The 21,094-nt window shown below is 38.4% G+C and overlaps 1 protein-coding gene across 1 annotated transcript in view; it reads right to left on the bottom strand.

Moving 5' to 3' along the window:
* The window catches only part of ODAD2 (outer dynein arm docking complex subunit 2), a 170,923-nt gene that overhangs the window by 124,921 nt on the left and 24,908 nt on the right, over positions 1-21,094 (bottom strand). The window contains exons 8-9 of the mRNA XM_008683879.2: positions 20,002-20,100; positions 11,489-11,636 (exon numbers count right to left, since the gene is read on the bottom strand). Of these exons, the coding sequence (XP_008682101.2) occupies positions 11,489-11,636; positions 20,002-20,100 (247 nt within the window). The remainder of the gene's footprint in view (positions 1-11,488; positions 11,637-20,001; positions 20,101-21,094) is intronic.

The raw sequence follows: 21,094 nt of genomic DNA, 5'->3' as shown, positions 1-21,094 counted from the left end.
ACAGACACATGACAAGATGCTCAACGTCACTCATCATTAGGGAAATACAAATCAAACTGCAATGAGATATCACTTTACACCAGTCAGAATGGATAAAATTAACAACACAGGAAACAATAGATGGTGGTGAGGATATGAAGAAAGGGGAACCTTCTTGCACTGTTGGTGGGAATGCAAACTGGTTCAGCTACTCTGGAAAACAGTATGGAAGTTCCACAGAAAGTTAAAAATAGAACTACTCTATGATCCAGCAATTGCACTACTAGGTATTTACCCAAAGGATACAAAAATACAGATCCAAAAGGGCACATGCACTCCAATGTTTATAACAGCATTATCAACAATAGCCAAATTATAGAGAGACCCCGAATGTCCACTGACTAATGAATAGGTAAAGAAGATGTGGTGCATATACACACAATGGAATATTACTCAGCCATCAGAGTGAAATCTTGCCATTTGCAACAACATGGATGGAGCTAGAGAGTACAATGCTAAGTGAGATAACTCAGTCAGAGAAAGACAAATACCGTATGATTTCACTCATATGTGGAATTTAAGAAACAAAACAAATGAACATGGGGGTGGGGGAAGAAAGGAAAACTAAGAAACAGACTCTTAGCTGGAGAGAACAAACTTATGGTTACCCAAAGGGAGGTGGGAGGGAGGGAAGGGTTAAGTTGGGGTTGGGGATTAAGGAGGGCATTTGTTGTGATGAACTCTTGGTGTTGTACGTAAGTGTTGAATCACTAAGCTGTAGACCTGGAACTAATATTACACTGTGGCTAACTAACTGGAATTTAAATAAAAACTTGAAAAAAATTGCAATTTATCCAAAAGTAATTTATAAATTCATGTAGACCGACCAAAATCCCCAACAGCATTTTTGAGGGTTTTTTTTTTTAATTTGATTTTCAACATTTCTAAAAATGATCTGGAATGGAAAATATGCAAAAAGCAGTTTTAAAAAATTTTACTAAAAACTGTCTGGCCAATCAAATATTAAAATATACCAAAGTTATAGTAATTAAAACAGCATGGAACTGGCAGGAGAGGATCCAAATAACTCAGTGTAATAGAGAAAGATCTAGAAACAAACTCTCACATATGAGATGACAATACTTGATAAAGGTAATATCTCAGATCACTGAAAGAGTGGAGGAGCCAATATTCTGTGTTGAGGCAACAGACTCTCCATCAAAGAAAAAAGGTAAAATTAGATCCCAACCTCACACTATACATAAAATGACATCAAGATGGATTCAGGATCTGAACTTTTTTTTTTTAAGCTATAAACCTATCAGAAGGAAAGAGAAAAATTTTTGTTCTCTTGGAATGACTTCAGAAAAACCTTCCTAGCTCCTAAGACACAAAACTTTATAAGCCATAAAGGAAAGTCGATATAGTTATTAATGTACAATTTCAAAGTTTTCAAACAGAAGAGTAGATAAAAAGACATGACAAACTGAGAGAAAATATTTGCAAATAATATAAGAAAGGATTAATTTACATTAAGAATCAAAAGACAACCACAGAAAATAGGCAATGTATACAATGGCTATCAGACCCATGAAAATATTTATCAACCTCACTAGTAATCAGGAATATGCAAATTCACACGACACATTCCCTCCCCAATTGGAATTGGCCAAAATAAGAAATAAAAAAAGACTGTAGATTAATGAAAATTTGTAACAATGAATCTTATTTCTAGATGAGCAATTGTAATGCCCTGGGAAGATTTTACAGACAATCAATGCCTAGAACCCACTTCCAAACAATTCCTTTAAAACTTCCATGAATGTTACCTGGGTATCGGGGTCTTTGCTTGGTTTTGTTTTGTTTTTAGGAGCCTGGCTGATTTCACTCTGCATTCAAAGTTGAAAATCACTGGTATATTATTAAGTGTAAATTGACATTTGCTTTGTGTAAGGAGCTATCAAAAACGTTTCTTTTTATACGACCCAAGCTTGGTTGGTTACTTTTCACTATTTCCCTTTAAATTTAAAAAATTTTGGTGGAGTACTTCTCAAACTTCACTGTGCGTATATTTTCTTATTGAAAATAGCTTTAGTGAGGTAGACTTGATACGCGAAACACTGCACATATTTAACATAGCCCATTTAATGAGCTGGGACATATGCGTACATCAGTGAAACCATCCCTGCAGTCAAGGTATCAGACACATCCATCACCTCCAAAAGTTTTCTTACGCCTCCCCCTCCCTTTTGGTGGTATTTACACCACCCTGAGATCAATACCATCTTACATTCAATATCGTTAGCTATGTTGCGCAGCTCTCTGGAGCTTGTGAAACTGAAACTTTGTACCCATTAAACAACACCTCTCCATTAGAACTATCAAAATTTTAAATGTCCATACTGTCTGACCCAAGCAATTCCACTTCAAAGAATCTATCCTGCAGAAATAGGCTACATATCCAAAGAATATGTGGAAATATTTGCTGCAGCAGTGTTGTAATAAAAATTGATTTGGGGGACAAGGCAAAATGTTATCAGTAAGTGAACTGTTACGTTAAGTTACTGATAGATACATATAGTAACATTAAAAGGACTGAGGGGGATATGGAAGATCACCAAGGAGTCATTCAATATAAAAAGCAAAATGTAGCATAACAAATAGTATGGCCTCATTTTGTGTATAAAAATTATATATGTGTATGTATATACACCAAAACATCTGGAAGGGGGCTTTCCCTGTTATTCTTCTGCATGCCTTGAATTTTACCAAGGGCATATGTTAATATATTATTTTTATAAGATTTTAATAATTTAATATGGAAGGGAGATAAGCAAGGACTCGAAGAAGAACACGTGCTTCTGCTAAGCCCTGCATGTCACAGAAATATAAGGAGGTCACAGCCAGCCACGCCCACCCCGAGGAGCTGGGAAAGCAGCCGCAGCCCTTGTCAGTGGGGATAGCATAGGCTAGTGGACCACTTATACCAAATCTGGTACTTTTTACTCCTGAACCCTTAAAGTTATAAATTCTTCAGTGTGTTCAAAATTCTGTAATAGGAAATGAATATGTGTTTTTAAAATAAAAAGTAAAGCAGCCTAGAGCATTATGTAAACTGGGAACTGAGCAACGCTACTTTTCTACAATTTTTTTCCTCAAATAAATTTGGGGGAAAACATACTTTGAAGAACAAACAACAGTGTTGCTGCAAATACATCAGGCAAAAAGTTCCCCCAAAAGATTGATTACATTTTCAGATTACATAAACCTGAACAGAATGGCACATAAAACTTAGATAGCAAAATTCTTTCCAATCAAAAATCTTCTGACTAGCTAGATGGGGCAATGTGTAATATTGCATCATTATACTCTAGCTAGAAGAGCTCACAGTATGCATTCATGAATGAATGAATGAATGAATGAATGAATGAATGAAATGAATGAATGAATGAGTTAAAGCTTAAGAAACCTCCCTTGAGATTTTTAATGTCATTTTTTAGTAGGTAAGTTGATGTGGTTGTATAATGCTAGCTAATGGTGGCATAAACTGTTATAATTCAGTAGTGTTACTTTATCATACTTAGCCAATTATCTTTGCCTCTCTCCACTCTTGTTTGTTTATGAGAGCCAAGGGGCAAAAAGAAGTTCTAGCTCAAAAACTAAAAAGCTTATTAGTTTATCTGTGGAATATAGATTCCTCTGTGGAGATGAGGAGCCTCTCCATCACTTCCATTACCTCCTTTGTAATTAAAAAAAAGGGGTAATTCTTTTTGTGGGCAATATATAAACATACAAGTTACACACATCTCAAGTAATCCAAATAAAAATATGTTCATGACTTACACTGCATTATTTAAGAGTAAGTTTGCATAAATGCAAACTCTACTAAGAAATTTTTTAGATGATGCAATTTAAAGTATCTTATGATTTCTTTTTTGTTTGTTTTTTGTTGTTTTGTTTTTTTAGTACAAAACTCCTCCTACTCTTTCGTTTTGTCATGGAGACATTTTCTTTTAAAATTAACCCACATCGGGGCACCTGGGTGGCACAGCGGTTAAGCGTCTGCCTTCGGCTCAGGGCGTGAATCCGGCGTTATGAGATCGAGCCCCACATCAGGCTCCTCTGCTATGAGCCTGCTTCTTCCTCTCCCACTCCCCCTGCTTGTGTTCCCTCTCTCGCTGCCTGTCTCTATCTCTGTTAAATAAATAAATAAATAAATAAATCTTTAAAAAAAAATAAAAATAAAATTAACCCACATCAATGCAACACCATATGTATTAACTTAAAGATTGTTTCTCAGGAAGGTGGGAGTAATTTTCCTTTCTAACTACTGGCGTTTATTTGAACACATAAACAGGGACCGTTGTTTTCCATTTTTGAAAGAGTCTGCCGAACACGAATAACACTGTCCTATCACAATCTTCTCCATCTCTTTAACTTAGCAAAAGAGCACACTCTCATACTGCCTTCCAAAAATGAACATTGAATTCCTTTGTTAAGAAATGCTCGCTGTTTAATCAGTCTCTTACTCAGATGAAGAAAACCAAGCGAGAGTGAAAATAGGAGCGTACAACAGCAAGGCCTGCAGGCCCTCTGGGCCCTGAGTTTCTTGACAGAGGGACAGAATAACCAGGCGACAGGCAGTAAAGATAGAAGCCTGGACGCCAGCCTGGCCCATGGCCGCCTCGCCTTCTGTGTGGCCCAGAGTGAACTATTTCTCAGCTTTTCCACCAATGAAACAAGGATCACACTACCTGCCCGTCCATACCCAAAACCCGAGTAATGGGAAAGGAATTTAATTAACTGTAATTGATTGCAAAGTACATCAAATTCCTGCAATGAAAAATCCTATAACTCCCAATTACCACTTAGAAGAACTCTTTAACCAATTAAGGTGTGTGTGTGTGTGTGTGTGTGTGTGTGTGTGTGTTTAATCAGTTCCTGAAAGATCATTAAGGAACTGAACACCACAAAAATAGTGTTTAACAAACGTTTTAAAGTTTCAAAATGTCTCTGCAGTGAATCCCCTTCTAGAGGGGGAATCCAAAACATGCCAAGGACAGAGCCCGCAGTGTCTCTTGGGAAGCCTTGTGGAATTTCTGATGTGATTCTTTGAGATGTCGCGGTGAAGTAGATGTCATGGCTAAGCTGGCAGGGAGCCACCAAGAACCTTCACTTTTCATGGCCTGAGGAATCTGAATTGTGGATACATAACAGAAGAATAACTAGCAAGACCCTTGGCTCACATACAAGGTGAAATCAACACCAGTGTTTCACGAATTTGATCAAATGCAATAAAAAAATTGGCACTACCCCTCACCAACACATGGTGGGAGGGGAAGAGGGTAGATGTGTGGTGATGCCCCGCGGAGATCATACGCTACCACTCAGCAGCCACATGTGTCCAGACAACATCACCATCCCCCTGGGACTCAGGGACAAGGATCGCACGGATCTCAGATTCAAGAATGATAACACATTTGTGAATTTACATTAAAAAAGCCCGTCATTTCCTGACTTCACGGCTAGATCCTCATGGTTTTAGTGTGCAGGAGCGTTCAACTGAAAGGAAACATGAAAAATTAACATTTTTCTCTTTTTGCTTCAAACTTTCCTATTTATCTTTTTAAATTAATCTTTTTTTATCTACTGACTAGTCACATAAAATTACCAATTGAAATGTTACTTTCTGCAAGACTATTTTTTTACAAAAAGGCCGATGAAGCAATTTGTAAGATGGCAAACTAATACTTAAGGAAAGACTGCCATTGGGATAACATTGGAAATTTGATCTAAAACTATTGCCTTCATTGTACTAACTCAAATGGGACGCAGCTACTTTCTGATTAGCTATAAAGAGGTCATATTCGATCACGAATAAAAAGACTAAAACAAGCCCACATGCTCCACACGCTCATTCATTCTCCTGGCTCCTGAAGCAGTAGTTAGATTTCTAATGAAGAATGTGAGTTTCCATCCTTTATTTCCAACTATGGCATGGGCATTTCTCTTTGGGTATTTTACTCTCTTCGAACTTAATCTACCCCAAACCAAAGCCTCCTTGTAAACTGGACTTTTTTCTTTCCCAGCCATTTCTTTGCTGCTTCCAAGGACATTATCCTATTCCAGGCCCCCGACACACTCTAACTATCAATGCAACCCCCTCGTCACTGGCCTTGTCTCTTTCCACTCTGATTCATTCTGCAAAACACCTGCTGCTGGACTCAGCTTTCTAAATCCATGCTTTCGTCATCCTGATCCCCTGGCTGGGCTCTGATCAAAATCCCAGGTGTAGAAATAGGCTTCCTGCAGGGAGGAGACACACCTGGGAACATGGCCCTGGTGATTAACCCTAGATTCTTCCATGATTGCAGCAAGAACTCAGGAATAAGACCAGGTGAATGAAGCTCTTCAGACTGGAGGCAGACATCTACAAGCCTGCTTGCTGATAATCTCCCATCTGAGCCTGGAGCTGATGCAAGCATAGTACTGAGATCTTATCCCCAAGTGACAAGAAGATGCCTACAAGGGAGATAAAGCATGATTCTAGACCCAGTCTCTGCGATCCCTCCGAGCTACCTAAAATCTGACCAACCGCATTCTTGGCATTACTCTATAGTCTCCTCAATTTTCTCTTGGATTTATTTATCCTATAGAATTAAATTCCATCCCCAATTCTCCTTCAATCCACATAGAAATGGATTTCAATAGGCTGGCAACCTTGTGTCCAGAAATTCATTCTTCAGTTTAATGATACATACATTGTGTATCAGATGTGTATGAAAGGCGGATCTACTTATAGTTACCTTTCAACATTTTATCTCACGTTACTGAAGGGTACCCATTTGTACTAATTTATACTATAATACCTGTGACTAATCCACATTTTCAAACAAAATAAAATTCTGCAACTCTCCTATTTCACAAAGGGTTCTCCACATAATTGATTAAGGAGTAAAATTTCTGCATTTTTACAAAAACTCACAAAATTAGTGTGGGGCATACATCTTAACAAACTATCTTCACTAATCGCTGGAATCGATTCAAAGCAAAATATTTTTAATTGCGAGATTTTAAAGCAGCCCTGGCCAGGGAAAAATATAATATCCATAGAAAGCTAGCAAATACAGCAATAAAACAGCATATCTACAAGGAGAAAGGGAACAGGAAAAGGAGGAGAGAGGAGAGTCAGAGAAGGTGGGGAAGGCGTCAACAGCAGAAGGAATGACTCTGGCTCAGAGGAAGGAAAAATTGTTCTCCAGGAGCTGAGCACGAAGAACAGCACAGCCTAGCCCCTTGGGAACCCATTCTCTCTCCCCGTCACACCTTCTGAGCAGAGGGTGGAGAGGCAGGCCTGTGCTCACTGGCTAGACACCCTGCAAGACACAGAAATGAGTTTAATATGGCCCTTCCGCTCACGTAGCTGAGAAGACAGACAAGCTGAGCCGTAAGGATAGCAGAAGGCTGAATATAAGCGTTGCTCGCTAAGGAAGCTGAAAAGGTGGCTCATTGCTTCATTTAGAATTAGGGCACGGAATCATCAGTTATTTGGGGGAACCGAAGTTGGAAGGTGTGTGAGTAAAAATGCAAAGTCTTCATTAGTTTAAAAGTTAAATTGTGTTCTAAAAATCCAGATTAAAAGAATATATACATATATAAAACTAGTAAGTTGAAATGAATGTATGTCAAAGCCAAATAATTAAATACAAATTCCCTTTACTTACGTGCCAAGATCTGAGCTCAGAGCTCTGGATAAATAACAAGCTATAGTTCGTTGACCTGTTTGGGTATTAATGAGCTCATCAAATTTTTTTCAACAATCACAGACATTGCTGTACTTGGAAAATGGTAAGTAGAAAGTCAGGTCAACATTAACATTTCTCTGCTAGTGTAAGCCTACATTTAAGGCATAAGTTTGCAAATTAAAATGTCAGGTGTATTTATTTTGAGATTACCTAGAGACGTTCAATTTTGCATTTCATAGACTTTTAATATCCTTTTGTGTCCCCGTATAAAACATTTATCTGTGTCAAAAAGCTTGAAATCATTTGTAGATATACTTTTTCTTTTATTGGCTATGTTAAGACTATCTACCTGTGGGAACTATAATAATTCCAAGCAATTTACTGTCTGGCCAAAAGTATCACATTTGCACATGATTTATTGATGAATAACTTGTGCAAGCTTAAGTAGCACTTCATCAATAAATGTTTTCCTTAGCTGTTCTGGGACAGAAATAGTGCATCCCTTTTTGGCCTCATAGTATACGGACTTATCCTAAATAGTTGAAAAACTCAAGACAGTTATTCAATAGTTAGGCTATTATGAGAAATTCTCATTGCCATGTTCACTGGGAGGATATTATTAAGGATGTCATTCACTACCACACTCACTGTCTGCTTCATTAAGTCCTCAGGGAGAAAATTCTTTCTGCTCTTAGTCCCAGGATCAGTTACACACACTGGCAACTGGGCTATTTTTACCTTATGATGGTAAGAGCCTTTCCCTCACTGTATTAACTCACTGTATTTCCCTCCTTTTATTGGTTGCTAGAAAATTTAAAGCAAAAATTGAGGGCCAGCTGTGCAAGTCAAGAAGACTCCACGCCATGTGTTGTCTATAGTGATAATATGTAAGAGAAGTCATCATTAACCAGTCCTGAGTACCTTCTGCAAAGCACTTTACATGTGTTGGATTTTATTCGAAACTCGTAATAATCCTAAAACATGAGAACCTTTATTTTTGCCATCTTGACCATTGAGAAAACTGAAGCTTTGAGAGGTCAGCCAACTACCTCAAGGCTACTGAGCCAGTAAGTGGCCAGACCACGGACTCAACCACAGTCTTTCCAACATGGAAGATCTTGCCTCTAACTGCTCTGTTAGTCTGCCTCCTGGCCCATCCCTGCTTCTTCCCCGATGACTCTTTATTTCCTTTGACTAATGAAATAAAGTTAAGAGACCAGAATTCCTCGGATAAACGCCAAGGCTCTTACAATCTTCTTCCAAAAGGTTACGTCGGAGCTGCGGCACCCGCCGTCTAGCTCAAGCTGTTCACGTGCTGGGTGGCAAAGTTCTCTGATGCCATTTTCCCCCAGAGTGACGTGTGCTTTATGAGACGAGGAGAGATCATGGGAAGGAAGATCCATGGTTCAGTAAAGGAGCAGAGGTACCATCGGGAAGGTCTCCTGAGTCTGGACATTGGTGCTATGCGTGCTGGGGGCGGGGGGCACTGTGCTGATTGCATGGTTTGTATGCAAAGATGCCTGCCAAGGGGGTGTGCCTGACCATGTGGCCTGAATTCCAGCCTGTGCTCCAGCTAGAGTTTCCAAATTCCTGAACAATATGATATTCAAGATCCCAGAATAAGAAATCAAAATTCCCCCCAATTCTGGGGAATTCTTAAAATAAGTTGTTCCAGGTTTTTTCCCCAAATTTTATTTGTATGTTTTAAGGTAATAGTGATGACCATAATAGTGAAAATTTTCCATAATAATAAACAGTATATAATTTTTTGTGATAGAGATGCTAAAAATTTCAGAGGTCTTCTATTAAAAAAAAAAAACCCAAACATATTTATTGCAATAACGTGTAAAAATGATCTCCACCTGATATCTGATAACACTAAAAGAGGGCAACATTACCACAAAATAAATGCTAAGTCGAAGCCACTTTAAAAATTGAAAGATGATATATGAATATTTACTATTTATAAGATATTATTTTTAAGATGAAATTTTAAAACAAAGCATTAACTGTTTCAGTGGTCTTGATTTTTGTTTCATGACAAATATTCTGAACACATAAAAAAATTTCTTTCATTTTGCACTGACATTGGTCAAATTGTTAAAGAGACTTTCGAAAGCATAGCCAAGGTGGGCATTAAAATTTGCTTCATAGAAGCTCCTTTTCTTTTTTAACGATGAAAATATTTTATTTGCTTGCCCAGATTCTGGTTTGGCCATTGAAATCTATGTCGCAATGGAGAACTGAAATACTTTTTCCCAATTTCCCAATTTCTTGACTAATTTTTCTTGGGAGTCAGGATTCAGGAAAACATAGAATTTTTTTCTGAGAAATGCAGGGAATTGCAGCTGGGGCCGTGCTAAGAAGGGGGGCATATTTTTCTTGCAAAAGGAACTTTTTCAGCTACAAGGCTGTGTCCATGCAGAGGATGTTTGCTGAATTCACAAAAACGTGCATATAAACTATTTTACCATTACTATTGTCAACTTTGAAGGACAAAGGCACCAGAAACGTATCCTTAAGTATTTTAGGAGTCACATAAATATCTTTACATATGCAAAGCCACTAGCAAATGCCCTTGGTTCATTTGATCAAAGATGAAAAAAGCTGGAGGAAACTATGAGCTTAATTAAAATGTTGTTTTTACAAGTACTTCTCAACTACAGCTTTAGAACTGGCCTACCTAGACATTATCAATCTTAGTTATCCATTAATATATTTTTTAAAGATTTTATTTATTTATTTGACAGAGAGAGACAGCCAGCGAGAGAGGGAACACAAGCAGGGGGAGTGGGAGAGGAAGAAGCAAGCTCCCAGGAGAGGAGCCTGACGTGGGGCTCGATCCCGGGATTCCGGGATCACACCCTGAGCCGAAGGCAGATGCTTAACGACTGCGCCACCCAGGCGCCCGTTATCCATTAATATTAATCTGGGTTTTGGCAAATCATTTTCCTTGCCCTGCCCCCATTCAAATCTTAAATATATTATATAGGCCATTACGATATAACATGTTTTGACACATCATGTTAAGAGTAATGAAATAGGACTGATACATATTTTAAGCACCTACAATGTACCAAACACTATGCTACATCTTTCAAGTATGTTTTTCCAGCCCTAAAGTAATCATATAGGACAGACATTAACTTTATTCCATAGGTTAAGAAAAATAAGGCTCAGGGGCGCCTGGGTGGCACAGCGGTTAAGCGTCTGCCTTCAGCTCAGGGCGTGATCCTGGCGTTATGGGATCGAGCCCCACATCAGGCTCCTCCACTATGAGCCTGCTTCTTCCTCTCCCACTCACCCTGCTTGTGTTCCCTCTCTCACTGGCTGTCTCTATCTCTGTCAAATAAATAAATAAAATCTTTAGAAAAAAAAGAAAAAGAAGGCTGAAAACCATAACCAACAACCATACTGCTAGTAAGTGACACAGCCTGGAATTTAGTTATAGTCCAACTTCAAAAAAATCCAAACTCTTGCCCCCACTACACTGCAAGTTGTAAAATGGTGACAAGTCATAACATCCACTGGGTACTGTGGCCCAGGTGAGAGGGCTGGTACCAGGCAGCCTGGCTGCTCCATGAGGACTAACCTTGCTATCCTCAGGGTAATAAGACCTTCCCCCATGCACACTTAAATAATAATAGGGCTTTTTACTACCCTTATTTGAAAGAAACATATAATAAACTTGGAAGCATAATATACATTTTTGGGAGAGGAATTAAAATAATTATTATAAACACAATACAAGAGGCCTGTCTTACCTTTAAATATTTCACCAGCTTCTGAATTTGCCAATATTCTGATGGCAAATCTGCATTTGCTTCCTGACGATGATCAGGTGGTTCTTCATCTTCCTCACTCTCTGAGGAGCTTTCGCTAATCATTTCCTCAATCTTCTCAGCACTCTTACTAAGAACAATAACAACCATCACATATAATAAATGTATTTATGCTACAACACACATGTGGTTATAATCATTAATAGTTTAGCCATATGAACATAAGCAATGAATAAGATACTAACACTTTCTGAGTTCTAGAAGATCTTTGTTAAGATCTAAGTAAGGAGATGATAAACCCCTGTCTCTATACCAGGTACAGTTCATTATTATTGCTTTGTGTGCAATAATAATAAAGAAAACAGTAAGAAATGAGCAAGGGCATTAAGTATATGTCCTATGGGTGTGCTGTACAAAATGGTAGCTACCAGTCATAGTGGTTAAATAACTTGGGGGTTATTTATGTTTATATTTACTTAAACTTATTTATTGAATTGTGTTTGTATTTATTTAAGTTTATTCATTGAATTGAAATACAATACAATTAAAAATTCAGTTTTTCAGTCATACTAGCCACATTTCGAGCACTCAATACTCACTTGTGGCTGGTGGCTACTATACCAGACGGCTCAGATTGAAACCATTTCTATTTTCAGGGAAGTTTCAGTTAGGCAGTGCCACAAATGCCCACAGGAAGTGTGTCTCCTTTATGAAAGGGAGTACACTTTCTTCCTTACTGTTCTAGAAGCTTCCAACTCAACATCAAGGTCATGGACACCGACGAGTTCACTCAAGCTTTCATGACCATATCTAATTCATTATCATTTTCCCTTTCTCTCCATCCTCTCTTCCCTCCAACCCCCCTGTGTGCTCTCTTCTGTGTCTTTCCTCATTCTGTTTTGAAGCATAGTAGGAGAAAGCATACTACTACTAATTGCACAGTAGTAACTTTCAAGTTTTATTAATTTTTAAAAGATTTTATGTATTTGAGAGAGAGTGAGAGAGAGAGAGAGCACAAGCAGGGGGAGGGGCAGAGGGAGAGAGAGCAGCAGACTCTCCACTGAGCAGGGAGCTGGAGTTGGGGGGGGGCTCAATCCCAGGACCCTGAGATCATGACTTGAGCCGAAGGCAGATGCTTAACCGACTGAGCCACCCAGGCACCCCTGAGTTAATTTTTTTTTTAGATTTTTTTTAATTTATTTATTCGACAGAGATAGAGACAGCCAGTGAGAGAGGGAACACAAGCAGGGGGAATGGGAGAGGAAGAAGCAGGCTCATAGCAGAGGAGCCTGATGTGGGGCTCGATCCCATAACGCCGGGATCACGCCCTGAGCCGAAGGCAGATGCCTAACCGCTGTGCCACCCAGGCACCCCGTGAGTTATTAATTTTTAAGGTTCTCTGGTTTTTTGAAATTTCTCAAAGGTGCTCTGGCACAGAGGGTCATGCAGAATGGTGCTGTGGTGCTGTCTGGGCTGCAGTGGAGTGAGACTGAAATCCTTAACGGAGTGCCTGATGTGATGAGTTTCAGTTTAATGTATTCTCTTGTCCAACAAATGTCAGGAAAACTAGGTTGGGTACAGAGCAAAATCTGTAGATTTTGTAGATAAGGCTTACTTAAGAATCAATGTAAATTTAACTCAAAGGTCCCAGATTGAAACATATACTAAATACACCTATATTCTCTGGAGGATCTCTAAATGTACTTTCCCTTAGCCAGGAGTTAACAAGCTCCTGGAGTTAAGAGCAGGGTGCCCTGGGTTTACCCAAATCACTGTCAAATCATGTTAAAAAAATCAGTACCCCAAAGGAAAGCTGTTCTCTTTTTCCACTGATAATCCGTTGACATATAATTTTAAATGGCTTTCCCTATTTTATGAGGTTCCCTTCCTGTCCTGCCCCACAGCAGCCACACATTCAGGAGGTAAAAAGAAGCAAACCACAATGTTTCATTGAGCTATGAACTCCACCTTAAAAAATACTTCTCTACCACCTCATTAAATTCACTTAAGCAAGAAGAGACATAGAGAAGTTCTAATTTTTGTCAGAGTAATGGCTGTTGCTTGAATACACTACTCCTTTACCCTTATCTATTATTCTAGAGTTCTCAGACTCACTAAAATTTGATTTAAAATTGAAACACTTTAGGCCAAACATTTATTTCAGGAAAGATGAAGTAGATATACTTTTCCTTAATCCTCCCATTAAGTACATAAAAATCCTGGATATTATATATAAAACAAATATGAGAGGGCTCTAACAGGTCGAAACGAGAAGAAAGACTATATAGGGATCTACGAACTTGAGGAACAACACAATGGTGAGTTACTTGGATTTTCTTTTTGTTTCCTATGTCCCAAATTGGGTACCAGAGAAGACAGTGATGTGCAAATACCAGTGGGCACAGAAAAAAAGCACCTAAGAAAAGCTTGCTCTTTCTTCTCAGGGAACCAGAAAAGGACAAATAAGACAAAACTTTTAGGCAACAAATGATCTACTCTAGTCAACACCACAGACAACACTATGGCCTACCCTCACTTCTGCTAGCAATGCCAAGTGGAGAGTTTGGTGTTCTAACTTTACCAGACTACAGCAAAGCTCCCTAATCCCCATGCTTGGTGGTGTCAGAGGAGGCCTGATGGAGAGTCAAGACTTTCACCAACCCCAGCCCCCACTGACAAATTAACAAAGGGTCCCTCCCTCTCACAGACAGGCTGGTACCCATAGACACCTAGCCAGAGCTTGAACTTCCATTACCACTCAGAAATAATGAGGAACCCCTCACCCACCTCCCCAGGTGTCAATAAAGGCCTGCTTGAAAACTTGTAATTCCTTCTCTAACCTGAGGAAGCAGCACACACCTTGGAGGCCTGCTAAAACATAAGATTTAGGGGTGCCTGGGTGGCTCAGTCATTAAGCGTCTGCCTTTGGCTCAGGGCGTGATCCCCACATCGAGCCCCGCATTGGGCTCCCTGCTCCGCTGGGAACCTGCTTTTTCCTTTCCCACTCTCCCTGCTTGTGTTCTCTCTCTTGCTGGCTGTCTCTCTCTCTGTCAAATAAATAAATAAAATCTAAAAAAAAATAATAAGATTTAAATAAGATCCAGAAGAATTAAGAAATCATAGAATCTCAAAAATTGTTAAAAATTACCCATTCTCTTACTCCAAAATGGAATATATTAAAAAAGACTTTCCAAATGCTCCAAAATGGAATAGATTAAAAAAGACTTTCCAAATGCTCCAAAATGGAATAGATTAAAAAAGACTTTCATGGTAGAGGGGGTAGAGAGAATGGAGGGAGAGAAAGAAAACCAAAAAATGAAAAACAGAAAAAGCAAACAGAAAATATATATATATATATAATGGCAAATTACGTCCTAACATAATAATGACATTAAAGGTAAATGATCTAAATACACTAATTAGTAGACAGAGTTTAACTTCATGGACTAAAAAGAAAAAGAGAACCAACCAAACACTATCTACAAGGAACTCAATTCAAATATGATGATATAATATTATTAGTTTGAAAGAAAAGGAGGAAAAAAAACCACCATGCAAACAATCAAAAGAAAGCAGACGTGACTATATAATATCAGATTAAATAGACATCAATAAAAAGAAAATGACAAAGGATATAGAGGAATATTACATAATGATGGAAACATATCAATCCCAAATACGTATATATCAAAAAACAGAGCTGCAAAATACATAAAGCAAAAATAGAACTAAAAGGAGAAACAGAAAAATTACAATTATAGTTGAAGACTTCAATACTTCTCTCTCATCAATTTATGGAACAACTGGACTGAAAATAAGCTAGGATATAGAAGAAGTCAACAACACCAAACAACATGATTTAATCCACATTTATAGAACACTCCAACAGCAGCAGGCTGTACATTCTTTCAAGCACACAAAGAATCTATACCAAGATAACTTGACCACGTGAAACCTCAACTAATTTAAAAGAGTTGAAATTATATAGTGTACTCTCAATGCCCATAATAGAATCAAACTAAAAAATCAGTAACAGAAATCCAAGTGCCTGGGGATAAAAATGCACTTGGGTCAAAGAAGAGAGCCTCAAGGGAAAAAAAAAAAAAAAAAAAAAAACATGAAGAACAAAAAAACACACTGAATTGAAAAGAAAATGAAAATACAACATATCAAAAACTTTTGTACACAGATAATAGCTAACACAGTACAGAAAGGGAACTACATAGCACTAAATGCTTACATTAGAATAGAGAATTCTCAATTAAGTAATCTAAACTTGCATCTAAAGGAATTAGAAAAAGAATAAAATAAACCCAACACAAACAAGAAAGGCAATACTGAAGAGCAGAAATCAATAAAATTAAAAACAAAAAACAATTTGAAAAATCAGTAGCAAAAAGCTGCTTCTAAAAAAGATCAATAAAATTGACAAATCTCTAGCATGACTGACAAGAAAAGGAGAAGACACAAATTACCAGCACCAAGAATGAAACATGGAGGGGCGCCTGGCTCAGTCATTAAGTGTCTGCCTTCCGCTCAGGTCCATGATCCCAGTGTTCTGGGATTGAGCCCCCCCTGCTCAGCAGGAAGCCTGCTGCTCCCCGGCTTGTGTTCCCTCTCTCGCTGCCTCTCTCTCTGTCAAATAAATAAATAAAATCTTAAAAAAAAATAAAAATAAAAATAAATGTTAGTTGCACTCCTTCCTCACTAGAAATTTAAAAAAAAGAATGAAACATGGACTATCACTACAGATCCTTCAGCCAACAAAAGGATAATAAGAGAAAACTATGAACAACTCCACAAATGTAAACGTGACAATCTAGATAAAATGGACAATTCCTTTAAAGAACAAACTATCACAATTTGTCTAATATGAAACACATAATTTGAACAGCACTACAACTATTAATGGAATTTAATTCACAATTTAAAACTCAGAACAGAAGTCTTTAGGCCCAGATGGTTTCACTGTAGAATTCTGCCAAACACAGAAGAACGCCAAATTTTATATGATCTATTCTAGAAAACAGAATAGGAGGGAACTCACTTTACAAAGCCTGATATCAAACCAGACAAAGACAGTGCAAACAAAAACAAAAACAAAACCTAATACAATATCTTTCAAGATTATAGATGCTTAACATAATATTAAGCACATGTAATTCAGCTACATATAAAAAGATGAACACAGTATGACCAAGTGGGGTTATTGCAGAGATGCAAGGCTGATTTGGTATTCAAAAATTAATCAATGTAATCAACCACACTAACAACCTATAGAAGAAAAATGACATGATCGTACAATTCAGCACCCAAATGTGAGTAAAAATGCTCAGTAAACCAAAGACAGAGGGGACCTTTATGAACTTGATAAAGAATATTTGTACAAAATCCTACAGCCTCATCGTACTTAATGGTAAAAGATTAAATTCTTTCCACCTAAGATTGAGAACAAGCAAGGCTCTTGTTCACTTTGATCACTGCTAATCAACACAGTACTGGAACTTCCACTTCTAGTTGTAAATCTACCAAACATGAACAGGACTTGTATGCTGAAAACCACAAAACATTGGTGAAAGAAATCACATACCTAAAGAAAGAGAGATATACAATGTTCATGGATTAGAGGATTCTACATAGTAAAGATATCAGTTCTTCCAAAATTAATATAGCTATTGAATGTTTAACGTAATTTCCAAGAAAATCTCCAGTGCTTTTTTTGTTAGAGATATAGCAAGGATATTCTAAAATTTATGTGGAAAGGAAAGGAACTAGGATAGCTAAAAGCAATATTTGAAAAAAAAAAAAATAAAGTGAGAGCAATCACTTTTCCAGACTTCAAGATTTACTATACAGCTACTACTGTGTAGTAGTGGTGAAGGACTAGAAGAAAAGAAAATCAGTGGAACAGAATAAATACCCAGAATAGCCCCCCACACGTACACCCAACTGATTTTTAATAAAGGTGCAAAAGTAATTCAACGGTAGAAAGATAACCTTTTCATCAAATGGTGCTGAAGCAATTGGACATCCACAGTCAAACCTTGACCAAAGTCTCACACTTAATATAAAATTAGCAAAAAAATGGACCACAGGCTTTAATATAAAATGTATAACTATAAACATTTTTAGAAAAAAATAGATGATCTTCAGGACCAAGGGCTTCATGAAGATTTCTTAGACTTGACATCAAAAACACAATCCATAGAGGCACCTGGGTGGCTCAGGCAGTTGAGTTTCCAACTCTTGGTTTTGGCTTAGCTCATGATCTCAGGGTTGTGAGATCGAGCCCCATGCCGGGCCCTGTGCTCAGCGTGGAGTCTTCTTGAGACTCTCTCCCTCTCCCTCTGGCTCTCCCTTCCCCACACACTCTCTCTCTAAAATAAACAAATAAATCTTAAAAAAAAAAACCCAGAACCTAGAAAAGAAAACATTGATAAATTGGACCTCATCAAAATTAAAACCCTTTTCTACAAGAGACCCTACTAATAGGATGAAGAAACAACTTACTGAAAGGGGGAAATATTTGTATACTACATATTCAACCAAGGATATCCAAAATAAAGAACCCTTAGAACTCAACATTAAAAAAGTGATCTGATTAGAACATAATTAGAACAAAAGACAAAGAGACATTTCACTGGAGAACATACATCGATGGCAATAAGCTCATGAAAAGATGTTCAACATCACTAGCCATTAGGGAAAAGCTAAGACCACAATGAGGTAATACATAACACATCTTGTAGATCAGCTAAAAACCAAAACCAAAAACGAAAAACAAAAAACAAAAGGCAATACCAAATCCTGGTGAGGATGAAGAGAAACTCAGTTTCCCATCAATCTCTGGTGGGAACTAAATGGTATAGCCAGTCTGGAAAAGTTAATTTCTTTTTTTTTAATGTTTTTTTTATTATATTATGTTAGTCACCATACAGTACATCCCTGGTTTCTGATGTAAAGTTCTATGATTCATTAGTTGCGTATAACACCCAGCGCACCATGCAATACGTGCCCTCCTTACTACCCATCACCAGTCTATCCCATTCCCCCACCCCCACCCCCAAGCCCTCAGTTTGTTTCTCAGAGTCCATAGTCTCTCATGCTTCATTCCCCCTTCTGATTACCCGCCCTTTCTTTATCCCTTTCTTCCCCTACCAATCTGGAAAAGTTAATTTCTTAAAAAGCTACACAATTATTCTATGTGTCAGTGATTGGGCATTTATCCTAGAGAAATGAAAACTTCATCCATACAAAAACCTGTATATGATTGTTCGTAGCAGCTTTATTTTTAATAGCCACAAACTGCAATGAAAATGTCCCCCAATAGGTGAATAATTAAACAAAGATAGCACATCTGCACTATGGAATGCTGCTCAGCAATAAAGGGGACGCACCATGAACACAAGAAACAACTCAGATGATCTCAAGGGTATTAAGGTGATGAAAACAAAGCCAATATCAAAAATGTATAATTCCATTTAGATGACATTCTCAAAATGATAAAATTATAGAAATGGGCAACAGGTTAATGGTTGCCAGGAGTTAGGATGATGGGGAAGAGGCGTGGGCGTAACTATAAAGAGGTGGCTGGAGGGACTTCCCAGTGGTGATGGAACCCTTCTGCACCCTGACTGACGCGGTCATCACACACATCTACACGGAATAAAGGGACGTGGAACTAGGCATGCACGTTATACCAACATCAGTCTCCTGGTTTTGGTGCTGGAGGATAGTTGTGCACGATCTAACCACTGGGGGAAGCTAAGTGAAGGGTATAAGTCTCCTCTGCATTATCTCTGCAGCATTCTGTGAATCTGTAATTATTTCAAAGTAAAAAGTTTAAAAAATTGTCAAACAATTGAATAGTTTACTATGTTGAACCCGAACAAATAGGATAAATGTAGTAGGCTGTCTTAAAGTTTGTTCTTTTTCTGAGTACATAAACTTTATAATGTGAATTTTCTGCATTTCTTCCCTCCCCCACCCCAGACTCACTGACAATAGTGGCTGACCCTCCTCCAAGAATGCCACTATTGTTGTCAAATGGGAAATGGGTTCAGAAGTTTATTAGCCTTCTATTAATGGCTGTTTTAATGAGAAATAAAATATAGCACTTTAGAAGTGGCAGTGCCACCAGCGATGAATAGAATGAGGCCCAGGAAGGTGACTTACCCTTGCTATGATAGGATTGTTCAGAAGTAAGACATTGGTGAAAAGCCCAGTTTTCTTATCATTCAACTCACTGCAATTTGCATTAAATTCATTTGTTTACAGAGAGTTAACTAATACCGGTAGATCCCTGTATTTCAAAGAACTCTTCACCAAAAGGATATCTTGTAAATACATTTAAAGAAATTCACTATGATCATTTTTATAAGTAGTAGCAGTCAACACAGGTATCTGAGGACCCCGATCTAATCGTAAGAGCGCCAGTCATTTGCACACGAACTAGGCCAGGCTTTAAAGAAGGACTCCTGTTGACAGACACATACCGAACCAACTGTGCTCTTCCGGGTGAAACAGGTGGTCCTGACCTTTCAAGTCTTCCTCCGTGTTTTTCCTCTTGGGTGTCTCTCAGTAAGCTTTTGTGCCTAAAAATACATTAACTTTTTTAAATTAATTTATGTGGAGTAATAGGAAATTAAACATAGAAATGTATACAAGGATCCCATCCTTTCCATGCACCCAGGTGATGTGTTTTCCTAATACAGAAGACAACTACACGAGTTCCAGCCTCATCTGACACCTGCGAGGCCCCTTCTGTCTTCCAGGCACAGCCATGTCCTTTCGATAGCGGAGGAACATTCTGCGCACTACTTCTTCTATGAGGAGCAGGTACTAGGCATAGGCTACCGCCACCGTGCAGGTCCTTCACTCCATGCCTTCCACTCTCGGTGCTTACCGCCCTGGGTGAGAGCTGCCGGTTTCCTTCCCTTCCCCACCCAACACTGCAGCAGGGCCTGGATCTGGGTTTCCAGCTAGTCCCTGGTTTAGCATGGTCCTTGGCACATAGTTGTTAGGTAAATTCATAAATGAAAAATGTGAGCACGTGGGAAAAGGGTTATTTTAAAAATTCACCTCCCAGGTAACAGAGCAGCCCATATACTTGTCATTTTCACACTCTTTGAAAGAGAGTCACAAGGAGAAAGCACTTCAGAATTGATGAGAATTAGAGCAAGAGCATCTCCCCTTTCCCCAGGACTCCTTCAGTCTTCTCTCTGGGTTTGCTTGCAAAATGTGATCACCTTGTCGTTCTCAGAATCCTTGCAGGTGAGGGTCCCCTGTGACCAGCAGGAAGCTGGTTCTTACTTAACCCAATCGGGTGACCGCATGGAACATTAAAAATAGCCTATTAAAAATAAGACAATTTGCCAATTTAAAAAGTGCTCTAGGCACTTCTGACTGCTGTAACGTTTATGTAACACTGGGCCTTAATCTGTGCTTTGGCACCTATTTACAGAGGTCCCTAAATGGACCTAGTTTTGTATATGTCAGACGTTCATCAAACCAGCGTCCACTTCATTTAGGCCTGTTCATTTTTGGAAGCTCTAGCCTTTCTATGGTATTTACTTAAAGTTCTGTTAA

This window comes from Ursus maritimus, unplaced genomic scaffold (genome assembly GCF_017311325.1).
Source record: "Ursus maritimus isolate PB19 unplaced genomic scaffold, ASM1731132v1 scaffold_31, whole genome shotgun sequence".
Lineage (NCBI taxonomy): Eukaryota > Metazoa > Chordata > Mammalia > Carnivora > Ursidae > Ursus > Ursus maritimus.
Note: the sequence above shows the minus strand (reverse complement) of the source record. Positions and strands in the feature narration are given on the sequence as shown.